The sequence below is a fragment of the Paramormyrops kingsleyae genome, chromosome 16, assembly GCF_048594095.1.
Source record: "Paramormyrops kingsleyae isolate MSU_618 chromosome 16, PKINGS_0.4, whole genome shotgun sequence".
NCBI lineage: Eukaryota > Metazoa > Chordata > Actinopteri > Osteoglossiformes > Mormyridae > Paramormyrops > Paramormyrops kingsleyae.
Window position 1 is genome coordinate 27,557,703 of NC_132812.1, and position 15,316 is coordinate 27,573,018.

The 15,316-nt window shown below is 37.7% G+C and overlaps 1 protein-coding gene across 4 annotated transcripts; it reads right to left on the bottom strand.

Moving 5' to 3' along the window:
* Nucleotides 1–928: 928 nt before the first annotated feature.
* LOC111857177 (homeobox protein engrailed-1-B-like) lies at nucleotides 929–13,994 on the bottom strand. 4 transcript variants are annotated; one of them, XR_011983008.1, is made up of 4 exons: nucleotides 13,201–13,994; nucleotides 10,231–10,658; nucleotides 9,283–9,352; nucleotides 929–1,191 (listed from the first exon to the last, which is right to left on the bottom strand). XR_011983008.1 is itself a non-coding variant. In XM_023837739.2 (2 exons), exons 1-2 carry the CDS (start codon nucleotides 13,709–13,711, stop codon nucleotides 10,339–10,341), a joined length of 831 nt encoding a protein of 276 aa, XP_023693507.1. In that variant the 5' UTR covers nucleotides 13,712–13,994; the 3' UTR covers nucleotides 9,370–10,338. The 4 variants fall into 4 exon arrangements, 1 of the variants encoding a protein (XP_023693507.1); XR_011983009.1 differs by lacking the exon at nucleotides 9,283–9,352 and having other exon boundaries at nucleotides 930–1,191; XR_011983006.1 differs by lacking the exon at nucleotides 929–1,191 and having other exon boundaries at nucleotides 7,546–9,352.
* Between the last annotated feature and the right edge of the window lie 1,322 nt (nucleotides 13,995–15,316).

Genomic DNA, 15,316 nt, shown 5'->3' on the forward strand with positions numbered 1-15,316 from the left:
GGCAACTTGCAACACTTGTGGAAGGAACTGAAAATGGAACTAAGGAAAGAGCAGGAATTGTAATATGATCCAAAGGTAAAAGTTACGAGTGACTTGAATGTTCTCACTGTTTACTCCATGTTTCTGTACCTCCTCTGTTACTCAAAAACAATCTCGATGAGACAGAGAGCTTCCTCAGGGGGCAGATATGACCTCTGTTCTTTTATCATTCCAGGAGGTGGACTCATATTTTTCTTCAGTCCTTCCCATTTGCCATGTCACCCTCAGTGTTCACTGTCACCCTCAGTGTTCACTGTCACCCTCAGTGTTCACTCCCACACAGTGATCGCCATCAGATCCTGTCCCAGATGACACATCCACAGTCAAGCACTGCACTGTAACAGAAATCTCAGCACTGAACACGTACCCTGACGATGGGGTTGGGAGCACTGGAGAGTTCTGCTGCGCGAGGATGTGGCTTGTTAAGTCACAGCTTCGGTAAATAAGCACTAGGGAATACTGTGCTGATTTTGTGAGTGAGATTGATTCATGTTATCAGTTATTTCCCAGATTGTACTGTATTCATTTTATGCAGCGATCCTGTGCTTGTCCTACATATTAAGACTCTGCTGTGTCCACCTCTTACGCTGCTCCCCAAGCCTTTGCCAAGCACTCTGGGGAAACTGCCTTAGGTTGGGAGGCGGGGAGGCGGGGGGGGGGGGGGGGGGGGTACACTGTTTTAAATAAAACAACTGGCTTGAGCTGAATGCAATATTTCCACATCTTATTTGCACCCGTAAGTCACGGTGTTGAAAAGTGAGCCCCAAGTAACTGCGCATTCATGCTACATGAGACGGGGGCTACTCTGAAACATCTTAGACTGTACTATGTGAACTGAATCTCTTTTCTAGTTCTGAAAAAGGTCATAGACATATGTAAATTAATGCTATATATTTTTATTTGTGCAGGACAATGTTCGCTGATTTTCTGCTTTATTGGGTCACTCTCAGGAAAAAAAAAAAAAACGTGCATATCTCTTGTTTTTATTCGGACGGTTTTCCCATCCTTGTTATCTTCCGATTTGCTGTTCCACACTTCTCCATGGCAGCTGCAGACCCGGCTGGCTGCGGAACGGATTATGGGTCCTGTCAAAAGGTACAGGCCTGATGCATGTTCTGGCCGCTGAACCACGTCCGGTGGTTTGCGCCGTGCCTGTCGAGGTGTCATGTAAACACAAAGTATAAATCGATTGGCACCGGTGTTAGAAATGGCATGTTGTCAGAAGCATCATCCACAGGAATATCCTCGCGCAGACATTCATAAGCAGTGTCCCTTCACTGTATAATTTTCAACAGGCCACTATGCCAAAAGGCTTACCGAAGCTGGAATCTGATTGGACACGCTCACTCTGTTATATTTCCCAGAAATATAAATAACAGGATTTCAAAGAACGGCTCATCTATCCTTTCCATCCTGGAATAAGAGGTTTTTTAAATAGCAGGTAAATAATTAAACATTTCTAAGTATGGCTCAGGGAGTCTTGTTACTGTGTTTATGTTTATTTTGAATCTGAAAAACGACTTAAACGACATAATTACCGATCATTTACACTTAACGGCATTTTAAGGCTGGCATGCGAACGGGCAGCACTTTCGGAGTGCTGGGCACACAGCCTTGTGGCCTGCCTCCCAGAGCCTTCCCGCCCGCCCTCCCGCCCGCCTGCCTCTCTCTCTCCTGGCCCCTTCTGGTGTTCCTCTCTCTAGGGGTGAAAGGCCAAGCCAAGCCCCGCCCCCTGTCCAGCACTCCATCTAGGCCCGGGAAATATTAATGCTATTTTCGGGTCATTTAGCTTCAGTGAGGCTAAAGGCTGATCCTGACTTGCAGCAGAAAAATTTATGAGGAAGGCAAAGCAATCTTTGCTGTAAGAGCCATTATGGAATCCCCATTACAAAGAGAAAGGGCCCCTATATCACTGTGATTACCCCCTGGATAAGCAGTTTGGAAAATAAATGGATGAATGAACTCCTACATTCCCAAACATACACTTACGCAGGTGCGAACACACAATAACATGGATTCATATTTACAAGGACATGTTCCCAGGTGAGAACGTAGCACAGGCTGCTAATCAACACATACCTGTGGCTACAGCAACTTCTACTTTCACTGTGGATATATGTTTCATTTATACCCATTTTAATGCTTTCCCTATTTTTTGTCCTATTTCATATTTATTTACATGCATGATCTAAAATGGTTTGCATTTTGTAAAATCCACAAAACGTTAACACTAATACACAATCACAGCCAGATCTGCCATGGTACAGAAGATCTCTTGGCTACTTCAGCTTGTAGCATTTTACTCTGAAACATCCTCAAGTAGACAAACTTTCATCTTCTTTTTTCAACTGTGTCTAAAAATAAGGTTAACGTGAAGAGTGATGATCATGCAAATGATCAATCTGATAATCACCAGTAATTGGTATTTCAATATATAATTGGTGCTGATGATAGATAGATAGATAGATAGATAGATAGATAGATAGATAGATAGATAGATAGATAGATAAAAAAGCACTTGAAAACCAAATTTAATAAGCTATTTTTTCTTTTAGCTGTAATTTTGAGAATTTGAACAAAGGAAATTCCTTTTGTCAACAGTGGTGAGGCAGAATGGAATTTAATTGCATCGCTATTAGTTAAAGATATAAGGAGCCTGAAGGGTTACATACTGGAATTTCCCATAACACATTTATGGTTCTGTGGCAAAGAATCCAGCAGGAAATCAAACTCTGGGCTTTGCTCTACTTCACACTGAGTCACTGTGCCTTCAGCCTTAGGCAAACAATACACTTTGTTTGCTAAAGTGGCGACCTAAACCGGCAGCAAAAATGTTCTTCTAGTTTTTAAACAATATACAGCAGGGTATGAATATAAACAGTTATTGCCTCTCTTTCCTAGTGTGTATTGACATGCACATGTGCTAATGCATTCTGTTACCAACTGCTGCATATTTTTAATAGTTAGAATAAATTAAATTGGATAATTTTGGCAATCACACATGTAATAAAGTACTCAATTATGTATGATAATGCCTTTTAGTTACAAGCATGCATGTTTTCAAATATTTTTTGCTGAAATTTTGAGTTTGGGATAACAATGAAGGATTGCTAAGAACAGAGAAGTATTGGCACCATTCCAAGTGATGATCTGAATAATCCTATTGGATTATATCGTTATAACGGTATTAGTGACTGCATCTTGAGAGGGAGAGATGCTATCCATCATACAATCCTCTTGGTCAACTAATAGGCTCTTTTCTGGCAATTTTGTATGAGATGAAGAATTATCAGACGGCTCTGCATACATCCACTATGTAATTTGTACCATTTTTATTGTTTATGACTGTTTTCTGGATTCCCCTAACCTTTCCTATGTTGCAAGATGTTCCTCTTCAATGAGTCCTTTGTAGTGAAATCCCACGGACACAGTGAGGAATTTTACTAGCCATAGAGTGACATCAGTTGACTTCCTTATCCCCCACAATGATGTCAGTGCAGATGTCTCAGTGCACTTATTTTAAGTTGCTCTTCACTGGCAGTGAGAGCATTGATCCACAGGTACATGTCATGCCATCATTTCCAAAAAATCATGACATGCAAATTTTCAAAATGACCAAGAAACATCTTGCTTTTCCATCGTAGCTACTGGCTGCAAAAGTCATCGCCGCCATCAATTGTCATCTGTGTTGTTGTGTTTTGCCATTTAACATAAACATTAAAGTCATTCATTAATTTCAATTGCAGAGAAAAAGTTGTAAGTAATCCATTAACTGCCTGTCTTTTTTGAAAACACACACACACATATATATATATACACACACACAATGAAGCATATGAAAAGATAAAAGCTCTGTGGGCAGTCATGGGACAGGAAGTGAAGGCCTGCTGTTTGTGCACCATGCGTGTTAGCACGTGTTAGCGCATACGTGACCCAATGTGCACACACATGTACTTGTACTTATATGACTGCCTGCACACAGTTGCAGATATATAACAAATGTGTGTATGAGTGTGTTTGTGTGTATAATTGTGTTCGCGCCACAGAAACAAATCAAGCATAACCATAGCAGCTAATTTGCAGTGACTTTCTAAAACAACAAACCAGTGGGGAATTTTAATTTGATGCTCAATCTGCAGGTTATTTCCCATTTTGTATCCCATCAAGATTAAGAATCCCGTGGCCACCAGATTAGCACACTTCAGCCCCATTTGGGTCATTTTGCTTCCTCTCCTTTGATCAGCGTAGCATGAGTGCAGCAGCCCGCATAAAGACATGCAAAAAGGCGTTTCTCTGCCTCCACATCAGGCTGCTGCAGGACCCCCTGCCTATTTAAATTTCTCAAACACAATGAATATGGGGGGCGGGGGGCTTGCACTTCATTTGGAAGAAGCTGCGGATGGCTTCACACCTTCCTTCCAGCCTCACAATATTTACCTGAACGCACCGTTTTTATTATGCAGTAATTTCCTGAGTGGACATTATTGCTTTCATTTGCATGCAAATGAAGGCCGTGGCGTGGCTGGACAGCATGGAGCAGCTGTGCACGAATAGTACAGTATGCGAATATTCAACATCTGCACTGGGACAAAATATTAGGCTGCACGTGAAGCTTCCCGCGTGCGTCGCCGCTGCATAATTCGCTCCCTTCGCTGACGCTCCATGTTAATTGTTAATGAAACAATTCATTCATTGTTTACAGGATGCCTCGTGGTCTTTAGGAAAAAAACCAAGGGGTGCGACTAAATTATTGTTATTATTATTATTATTATTATTTATTGTTGTTGTTGCTATTGTTGTTGTGGACGTGGTCGTTATTGCGTTTAGCTAAATGGACAAAGTGAAATATCCGAGTTCTCGCTCAGAGCGTATTTGTACCATTTGGTGTACACATTGATTGGCTTTGTGCAGATAATAATATGGTCTTGTCGACTATAGGAAACACATAAAAGCCAATGTCATCGAAATCTGCCATAGAAGAGAGAGAATTTTTAAATATTCAAAAAAAAATTACAACAAATTACAACATGCAATGTCTTAAGGGATAATATTTAAAAAGACAAGGCCGCCTTTCTCCTTGGCCTGTATTAGCAATAATTGTCGAAATAGATAGATATATAGATAGATAGATAGATAGAGAGAGAGAGAGAGCGTGTGTGTGGAATATATATTTTAAATTCGTAAGAAACAAACGACAGTCTGAATGGTCAATACAGGTAGTTTTTGTATATATTTACGGAGTAATTATGGCTTAAGTGAAACCTTTACTTTGTTCCAGCATTGTTTCATGTTATCCTAATAGTGTAATTGAATTCTGTTTGTGCGCGGCGCGGCGCCTGTCTATAATGCTGTTTATATTTCATGTCACATTAGCTTTTCGGTTTGCCATAGGCTGGTATGTAACATTTTATCTGTACTAATCTTGTACCACTTTTTGTCTGAGCTCGTTTCTTTGTTGTGTTTGCATTCTACTGGCAGCTGGTGAAAGAAACTAAATGTCAGATGGAGAAACAAAACCTTTCCGGAAACCAATGAAAATGGGGACAGATGAATTCTGAACATCCAAACGTAAAGACAGTAGAGAAGCATTGGAGGAAGATCTCCGTCATGGGCGCTGCTTTTCTTTGCGCAGGTGCAGCTATCATTTTACTAGTCTATTCGACAGTTTGTGAAAAAGTTAGTGAATAATCGAGCTCGCGTGGCAGTAGCCATGATAAGATAACCGGTTATAGAAAGAGAGTAACAGTTACTCAGAGGCAACGCCGACGATATCGTCACCCTCGGCGTCCTCTCAAGCCTTTAATTCCGTCGTTTAGCTGATCTTCCCTAAAATTACGCATTTCGGGCCTTTGCGCATCGTTTTATTTGTCATTGTATATTAATATTTCATGCGTATGGTGTTTATTAAATAAATATATTTAATTGGACAAAATGACTCATGGCAAAATAATTAGAAAGAACTAGTATCCCGCGGCAAAACGCGTTGCCCGTGGCTTCTCTTGGCGAACAATAGTTAGAGTTAATTAAAATAAATCTAATTTAAAAACGCATTAGTATTTGTAGAAATAATATACATCACAGATAATTAAACTAATCACTGAACTCGGAATTCTGACAGACCACTTGTATGCAGTTGATTAACAAAGGCAATTGTACCAATTAAAGATTCAAATACGGCGTCAGATTTATCCGGGACGTAAAACTCCGTACTTATAGGAAACAGAAAAAAGGTGTTGTGTCAGATTTTCTAAGTAAATTAATTTCAACCAAACACGAGAGGTAAGGAGAATAACGACTGTAATTATAGGAGATAAACAGCATAAACAAAATATTTAACGTTTAATTATTTGACCACTTTTTTGTTGAATACGCTTGCACCGATCCTGTAAAAGCACCTGAAAAGTCTGACGTGAAATATGACGCAACGATTTGTGTTTCTGTTTTCAGCTTTTGAAAACATGCAGTTCAAACGCCATCCATCGTGGAATCGTGATCAAAATAATAAGGGAAATTGGCCTAGATGGTACGCTTCAGTAACAATAGTAAAATTGTTAAATGCTTATTCAGACAATAATATGCAGGACTATAATGTATTCATCGATCAACTAAACTTTTCACAAGCCAATTAATTAGAACTTCATAGAAAAGAACGGAATGCCGTTTTCTCTGTATTGCATTAACACGTAGGGTAAGTGTAACTGTACGTTAATTCACCGTATAGACTTTATCTCTAAAAATAATTCCGTACACAAGACACATTACTCTAAGATGAATACTCTTCAAATAGCACAGCAAACACTTTAATGTCGATTTATAATGGAGTCGCAACAGGTGCATCTTAACACAGTATATTTTGCATTACTGACAACGCGTTTTAAAAATGAAGACGATCTTGCTCAGAGATTTTACTATTATCGGCAACTTCTTGTTCTTATTATTCTTGTCAGTCTTGTTCACCAATAAACGTGTTTATTGGTTTTATTGTATTATATATATAAACTGATATACAAACTGGTTTTTAATATTATTTACAACATCTTATGTCGACCATATACCCCACAATGTTAGGAGTCACACTGGAGTCATTTATTGCAGTTGCTGTTTTTTTTTTTTTAGTTTTAATGTAAAAATAAAGTGATAATGTATTAAAAATTAAAAAGATGTTATTTTGCTGTCACTGTCGTATTTGTATGTATAGTTATGGTAGCTTTTGCGGTTTGTCCATGAACGCCTGTTATAGGATTGGATACAAAATCGGTTTTGTATCGTCTAACATTTACTTCTTTTTATTTAATAGAACCACATATTTACGTCATACGTTTCCCATTTATATTAAATATTTCAAAATATATTTGTAAATATTACTATTGTTATTTTAATCACTACTAATACTACGAATGGTGCTGGTGCTTAATAATAATAATAATAATAATATTAATAATAATTCATGAGTGAATATTGATTCAAATCAATCGTTAGAAATCCACACAAAAGTTTCCAATACATGCGTCTGTACGGGGTGTGTGAGAATAGGTGTTTTACCAATAATTAGCTGCATGGTTTGAGATTAACAACGTACTGAAAGCACATTTTGCGTTCCGCAGAAACTCATATCTTAATTTTGAAAAACATAAATCCAATCAATATAATACGCTAATGCGCATAAACACGTTAAAGGTGTTAAATGCATTCATCAATAAAAGGGAATCCATAATAGGTCGCATACATTTTAAGTATACTGAGCTGTAACCAAAAGGTTGCAAGTTCGAATCTCATTAAAAGTTTTCAAGCAAGTAGGCTGGTGCGTGGACTGTAAGTCCCACTTATCCAATTGGGAAGAAAATGGTAACGAAAGTAATGCAAAAGTATTATGTGTATAATACCCACCTCAGTATATTAAAAATGCTTTTATTTTATTTTCATTGTACAAATTACTGTGTTTACCGTATATTTACTATGGTGTACAAAACCCCTGAACATATTTTGCACATCTATCTTGAAGATGTCTATTTTTATTATTTTCTATTTGGTCATTTACAACAAGAATTGAAAGCAACGATCAATGAACAAGCGATTGATACAGAAAACATTCCATTATAAAATGAGACTAAAAATGATAGATATTGTATTCTGATTTGTATTTGTAATTTTGAACAGTTTAGTCTATAAAATTACATATTTTCGTTGCAGATATAAGTGTAGGCTAAACGCCGTCTTTTAGTTACTTTGGCTTGTCGAATTATATCAAATTTTGGAGGGAGGCATACATAATTGGCTTTGGCTACTGCGTTTAACCTTTAACCCAGAATGTAGATCCCTTTAAAGGTCTGCTTTGATTTCGGGACAGTGACACAAAAGACCATGTTGTTTAACGGGCGATCTTCGGCACGATCACACCAACAAGGCCAATGCGTGTCAGGCCTGGAAGACAAGACTAGGTCGACGGGTTAAGTTTTGAGGGCAAAAACGTGTAATAGATTCTCTATGGCGACGTTATAAGTAAATAAACCGTCAAAAGCAGGTTGATAGTGAGACTTGGGTGTTGAGAGAGCTTATTGTAATACATTATTTTGCACTTGCCAAGAGTTGTTTACCGACTGGGACAAATCCTTACATGAAATTACATTTTACAGTTGCCCTGCCATTCATTAATTTATTTCCTGGTATGAATGACGTTTTCCATATAACCATGTATGGATTGCTATCCACACTATACATAGCAATGTACAGCTAAGTAATTGTACACTGGATACAGGTTTCAGCCTAGGCGTAAAAAACACGTAAAAACGATCTGGGGATTTCTGTGGCTTGTTAAAATATAGTTAAAGTAATATATCTTCACAGATGATTTACTTTGTAAAACAATGCATGTTTTATATGTATTACGCAATGTGTCATTATTATTATTATTATTATTATTATTATTATTATTATTACGTTCAAATCGGCTCAAGTTATTTTATTTAAAAACGCCGGCTCCGAATACTGAATGTGATGCAATCCTCGAACAATATAAACTTAAACACTCTTTAATGTAAAATAATTTACCCATTTTTATCCATTTACATCTAGAATTTATCTATAGCTTAGCTTTACTTTAAGTAATTTTACTCCACAGAACAGTAAATTGTAATATCTCATTAAAAAATAAAATGTCTTCAGTATTGATAATACACATCGTGATCATTGTCATTATTACCATTAGTCTGAGCGAGTTTGATCGCGGTTAGCGCGTGATCTTACTGTCATACGCCCGTGAATCCATTTCGCCATATTCAGATGTGGACGCGATGAATTACACTGTTCGTCTGGCCTATAACACAGAAGGGGAGAGCCGGAGTGATGAACGCATGACAACATTTCTACGCCAAATTTACCCATCCTTGCCACAAATTTTCCCCTTGGAAAGTAAATGCACGTGTATTTTATTAAATAAATAAATGAATATCATAAAATTCATATTAAGGAGTATAAAAACAAAACAAAACAAAAAAACACGAACTTGTCGATGCAAAGCGATCTCCAAAAGCACATTAGGAACCAAAACATAACATGGAATTCCTTCGAAGGTACTGGAGAAAGAGAAAACTGAAAACTATAAAGAGATTCATTTGCTTTTTAAAATATCTTAGGGACGCCATTTGATGACCTGGCTCTCCAGTCACTCGATTTAAACTCGAACGAAATCGCAGACAATAACCCGACATTCCTAACAGCATGACTGATCTCATCTTAAGGTTAATGAACGCGGAAGTGACCCGGCAGACATAGAGGAGAAGCGATTGCAGTACATTCTACAATTTTATTTCGGACTACACCTTCCGAAAATATTAAAACCTTTGGCTTGAAGCGGCGGCTCAGGAACGGAGTTTCGAATTATGGACTTTAGTTCTAGCTGAGAAGTTGATAATAATAATAATAATAATAATAATAATAATAATAATAATAATAATAACAGAAGAATGAGGAGAAAATAGAATTAGGCAGTAGTTGATAACATAACTAAATTAAATGCTTAAAAAAATACCCAGCAAGTGGATACTGACACAAACGTCTGGACCTGAAATTCTGAAATTAAATATACAACGAAATATTTCTGGCTATATATAGATTTTTTATTAATGTTCGCAATTTATATAGTTTTGTCCATATGCTATACGACAGACTGAAATTTCAGATTTTAAATAGCACCTGTCCATTTCCCTTCGTATCTTCTTTTTTCACAAAAGTGGAAAAAAGGAAAAAAAAAATGCTCCCGTTAAGTGTCTATGGCACACCGATGGGGCGCTGGGAAGAGGCTCATTCGCTGTCATCCTTGTCTTCCTGGACGGTGGTGGTGGAATGATTGTACAGGCCTTGCGCCATCAACTGCAGGGCTAGACCGTTCTTGTAACCGCTGGCTTTTTTAATTTTTGCCCTCTTATTCTGGAACCAGATTTTGATTTGGGACTCGTTAAGGCTCAGTTCCTGGGCCAGTGACTGTCTCCTTTGCTCTGTGATGTAGCGATTGGCCTGAAACTCGGCTTTAAGTCTTTGCAGCTGTTCCGCTGTGAACGCGGTTCTGGGTCGCTTGTCTTCCTTGGTGCTTTTCTTCTTTTTTAACTTGCGCGTCCTTGGGCCTACAGTACAAACAACAATGACACGAGGATATAAACACCAGCATCTCTGATAAACATACATATAGATGAGTCTTGTGTCGTAGCTTTTAAGTACACGTAAGCACGCAATTTCATATACGGCCGTATTTCAATGTATGCGCCAGCGTGTGTATTGAAGCTCGTTGGTGTATGATTTAATTATCATCTGGCATGACCAGCAAAAAATATCATTACTACCCAACTCCGACATCAACGGGACATCTTGTGTTTTGCGTGCAGATTAACTGCGTTATTGTGATGCGCGCTGTCTTACAAATCATCCTTTGCTGTTTTTAATATTTTTTTAAAAAAATCGTGATTTGTATGATTTGAAGTTCAAGGCCAAATAAAAGCAAAATTTACAACACAACAAAACACCGTACCATGCTTCCCATGTCCAGGGAGAGCCAAATTCGAATTCCAAAATGACATTAGATTCAATATATTTTAAAATTGCACTACGAAAAACTTCTACTCTATTCGAGATATCCCACAAACCCCTAAGTATTTTCCCCCGCTTGCTACCCGAAGTCCGAAATTTGGACGCTGCTGTTTCTGTAAAGTGCTCATCATTATATGATCCACGATCATTTGCATAACCAGAATAATATTTTGCCTGTGATGTGTAAACGGCATAGAATTAAACAATGGATAGCTATTTCATATGCATGACAAAAGAAAAGTCTTCAGCCAGTCTTTGATGACTTCAGCTACAATTGTTTGTAAGCGGTTTTTCCCGGCACAATGAAGACTGGCACTTCTGCAGGTCCCTTTATCCAAATATATTCAGTCTTTTCTTCATTGATTTTGTTAAATATTACGTTTTACCAACAGTAACACAATTAACGTGACCTGAAATTTTCATTTGACTACGAAATATTATTCCTGTTATGTTTTTTACGAAAAGTTAGCTAGCATTTCAGGCTTCGAGTCCCTTTTTAATAATATTAATTAAATGTCAAATACAATCATACTATTACGTAAAATTAACTATACAATGTATAATCCTCATCCAAGATAATACCGGCGGACATCGTTAGATTATTTTGGAGATATTGAAAAAAATCTTTCTATGAAAGGACACCAAAATCAATCAATCTATCTATCTATCTATCTATCTATCTATCTATCTATCTATCTATCTATCTATCTATCTATCTACACACAACGGCGAAAATACAATTACCTTGAAAGGTAGGCATACACACCTGACATTATTTCTATTCGATCATTTATAACTAACAAACATGCACCTGTATTCAATTAGGGATTATCAAAATATTTAAGTTTTATTTTAGTTTCTAAATTTCTAAGTCATCGACCGATGTCTTCCTGTTAATAAGCTGCTGCATTATAGAAAACGCAGTCAGAATTAATATCAATGAGCAAACATTTACGAAATAATAGGTAACAATGGGGAAGGTCCAAACTTGGCCTGTATGGTTATTTTTGTTATTTATTCAATTTAGCTGAAATCGAAGCAGTGATGTATTAGTCACATTAGATTGATAGCTTCATCAGTAAAGTTTAGCCAATCGATGCTTATCTATCCTATTTGTTTATTTATTTATTGAGTGAGCATTGGGCTGTCAGGTCTTAGCCATCTGTGCAGCTATACCTGTATACCGTTCATTTCCAGAAACGCGAATGAAAAAAAAACTCTTACACTGCGAACATCCCATCCTCATGTTCTCCAGACAGTGTAAAATGGCTACTTTCTGAATGCCATTACACACACGTCGAATGTACGTCATAAAACATTACAAATCGCTTTAACCTCCCATTTTTATTTCATAAATAAAAGCCGAGAGAGCGTCAGTTAATACTTTCAGAGATGGATACGTAGCCTGTAGCTGCCCACGGGTTTTATAATAAACATCCTATTCTGTCTTTAAAATGTAATAAGCTATATAATAAGATGCAATAAATCCTATCAAAGGGTGAATTTTTAGATTTTCCTGTGGAAGAGGTTGCACGTTACTAATAGATTTTAATAGGCTATAATTTACTTTTTGTTACAATAGTAATGAATAAGTGAGGATAAAATGGCTGATTATTATTATTGGCGTTATTATTAATAATAATATCAGAAATTATAATAAAGTTTTTAATGGGTCTCACTGATTTTCCCAATAAAGCCAATATTACCAACTGTACTCTTAATTAAATTGTTGCAATTGTTTTTGCCGCTGGCAAAACAGCGAAATGTACACAGTCTAAGGTCTCGAAACCTAGTACTGTACACTTGACATACACACGCACACACAGAGATACATTCTTACTAAAAATCACTAAAACGGGTAATAAATCGCGATGAAATTTAATCATATATTTCTTCAAACAGTAATAATTACATGCCTTAAATAAATCATAAAATTATATACATTGAGAATATATATTATCTATATGTAGCCATAAATAATTTAACCCATAACAACTGTAGTTTTTTTCTTCGTTTTCCTTTTCTTCTCCTTCACTTGGCAATTCGTAAGAAAAAAGTATTTTTAAGCGACTTCTGCCTTACCAGATGACGGTCTGTCCGAATATCTCGTGCAGTAAACCCAGGCAGGCCATAGCAGTGGCTGGGGGTCTGTAACGGGGGCAGTTCTTCCATTATCCGCATTCACAACCATTATTGACGCGGTGTTCTCGCCACATTTTATAGAATTAGATCCATTTCCTTCCCCTCGTGTTGACGAGTTCTGCTTGGAGGGCGGCAAAGACGACAAGGAAGACGACGAGGTGCTGTCATTGCTGCAGTTTGAATCCTGGCACAAAGTGGCGGGGAGGGATGGCCTGATTACCAATGGATTGACGTTTTCTCTGTCCGATGTGTGCGCTCTCTCCCTGCCCGCGAACTCCTTTTTACAACCGAAATCTGGCCGAAGAATGTTATCGATGAAAAAGTTGGTGGTTCTGTGACTTTGCTGCGCCGCCTGGTGTGGTACGGCTGGTGGAGACGGGAGATTCGGGGAAAGAGAGACGCTTTCCCCTTCGCTCCCATCTCGTCCGTTCGGCTCTTTCGGGTCTTCCATGCCTGAGACCAGATCGGCCAAAGCGTCTGCCGCTCGCACCAAATTCCACTTGCTGCTCAGTATTTGTATCCAGTTACAACCAAAGTGTAACCACTTTAAATTAAATTGAAATAATTACAGTTACGCTTGATAAATTGGAGGGCTATGTTCTTAAAATGCCGGCATCTTGCAGGTAGTATCAGCAGGAGTCCGAAGTGCTATAATATGTCCGTCTGACATCGCATGGCCAGCTCATTTGCAGTGCCTGCCCCCCTTTTATCTATGACAGCTCGATCCCTGCAAACTCTCCTAAAATTGCTCAGCTTCACACACTTTTTTTTTAAATAAGAACCGGAAACACGTGATCCCCCACACACGTGCAGTCAGCCAATAAACTGCTGAAACTATTTCCGACTGAAGTGAATGTCCAATCGCATTTCAGGACGCTCCGTAAATATATAAGATTGCTCTTTTACTAAACGAAGTACTACGTCGTATAGTCTTCATCTCAGCATGATGTGTGATCAAAGTCCATATAATAATCTTTAAAATTGTGAATTCCCTGCATATTTCAATAGAGATCCACCAGCACACGGTGTACTTTCATAGGAAAAAACCAAGCTGCGTGGTACGTACTTATGATTTATAACAACAAACCCTCTAAGAGGTTTGAATGAGTCAAAGTACGCCGGTTATTCAGGAGATTAAAAAAAAAAAAAAAGTTTTTAAGCACACGGTGTTTCACGCGAACAGATATGCTTGATAATTTTGTCTTTCCTGCTGTCAGATGAGGACAGGTGTTAAGTAGGCCTATGTTATTATAAACTTACATTTATATTAACCATTTCGTTTAATAACTTTAATAATGTTATATTCATTTTCGGTGTTTTGAAAATCGTTATACATCTGCAGTTGTTTAAAAAAGCCAGTGGGCCTAAATACTGCCTGTAGTATAGGAATATTAAATGATTATTCCATTGAAATTCATCTTTGAAATATTTAATAGTCCATAAATAATTGTGTGCTAGAATTTGTCAAAATAGCTTTCACGTATTCTGTTAACTCGGTTTCACCGCCCTTTACGTTAATCGACGATTGGTATTACACTGCATAACATAGGCATTTGAAACTCTTTGTTTTTATCAGTTTGTTCGTATACACAAGCTTCTAAAAGTGCAGAACAGGACATAAAATAAATTTGTCAGCAACCGGGAAGAAGGGTTGTTTCCATACATATAAACGTGTTTCTTATATGTTTGTAAGGCAACATTATTACAGAAAAACACCTTAAACGTCGAGTGTGTTCACTTATGAGCAGTGTAGGTTGCGTTTAAAGTGCAATAATTGAAATCTTTATCCTCGAACCTAGTTTGGGTACTTAATTAAATTCTAATTAGGACACTATCAATATTCTCTTTAGCCAAGTAGCCTTTGTGAGATGTATTCCTTTTAGGGCGGTAAATGGGGGCTTTCGGTCTTATCTCGTCTGCAAGAGACGCCAAGAGAAGGGCCGCAGAAGATAATTTATAGGTTTTAATTACTCTTCATTCCGCCTGACCAGCTTGGCGTTCATCACGGGAGAGTGAATAAAACCTGGTCAAAGGCACTGTCACTATGCCCTGGCAA

Excerpts from the sequence above, each read along its gene's own strand:
- LOC111857177 (XM_023837739.2), bottom strand. The coding sequence starts at position 13,711 with ATGGAAGACCCGAAAGAGCCGAACGGACGAGATGGGAGCGAAGGGGAA. Across the intron at positions 10,659-13,200 it reads TTCGGACAGACCGTCATCTG|GCCCAAGGACGCGCAAGTTA; the intron begins GTAAGGCAGAAG and ends TTTGTACTGTAG.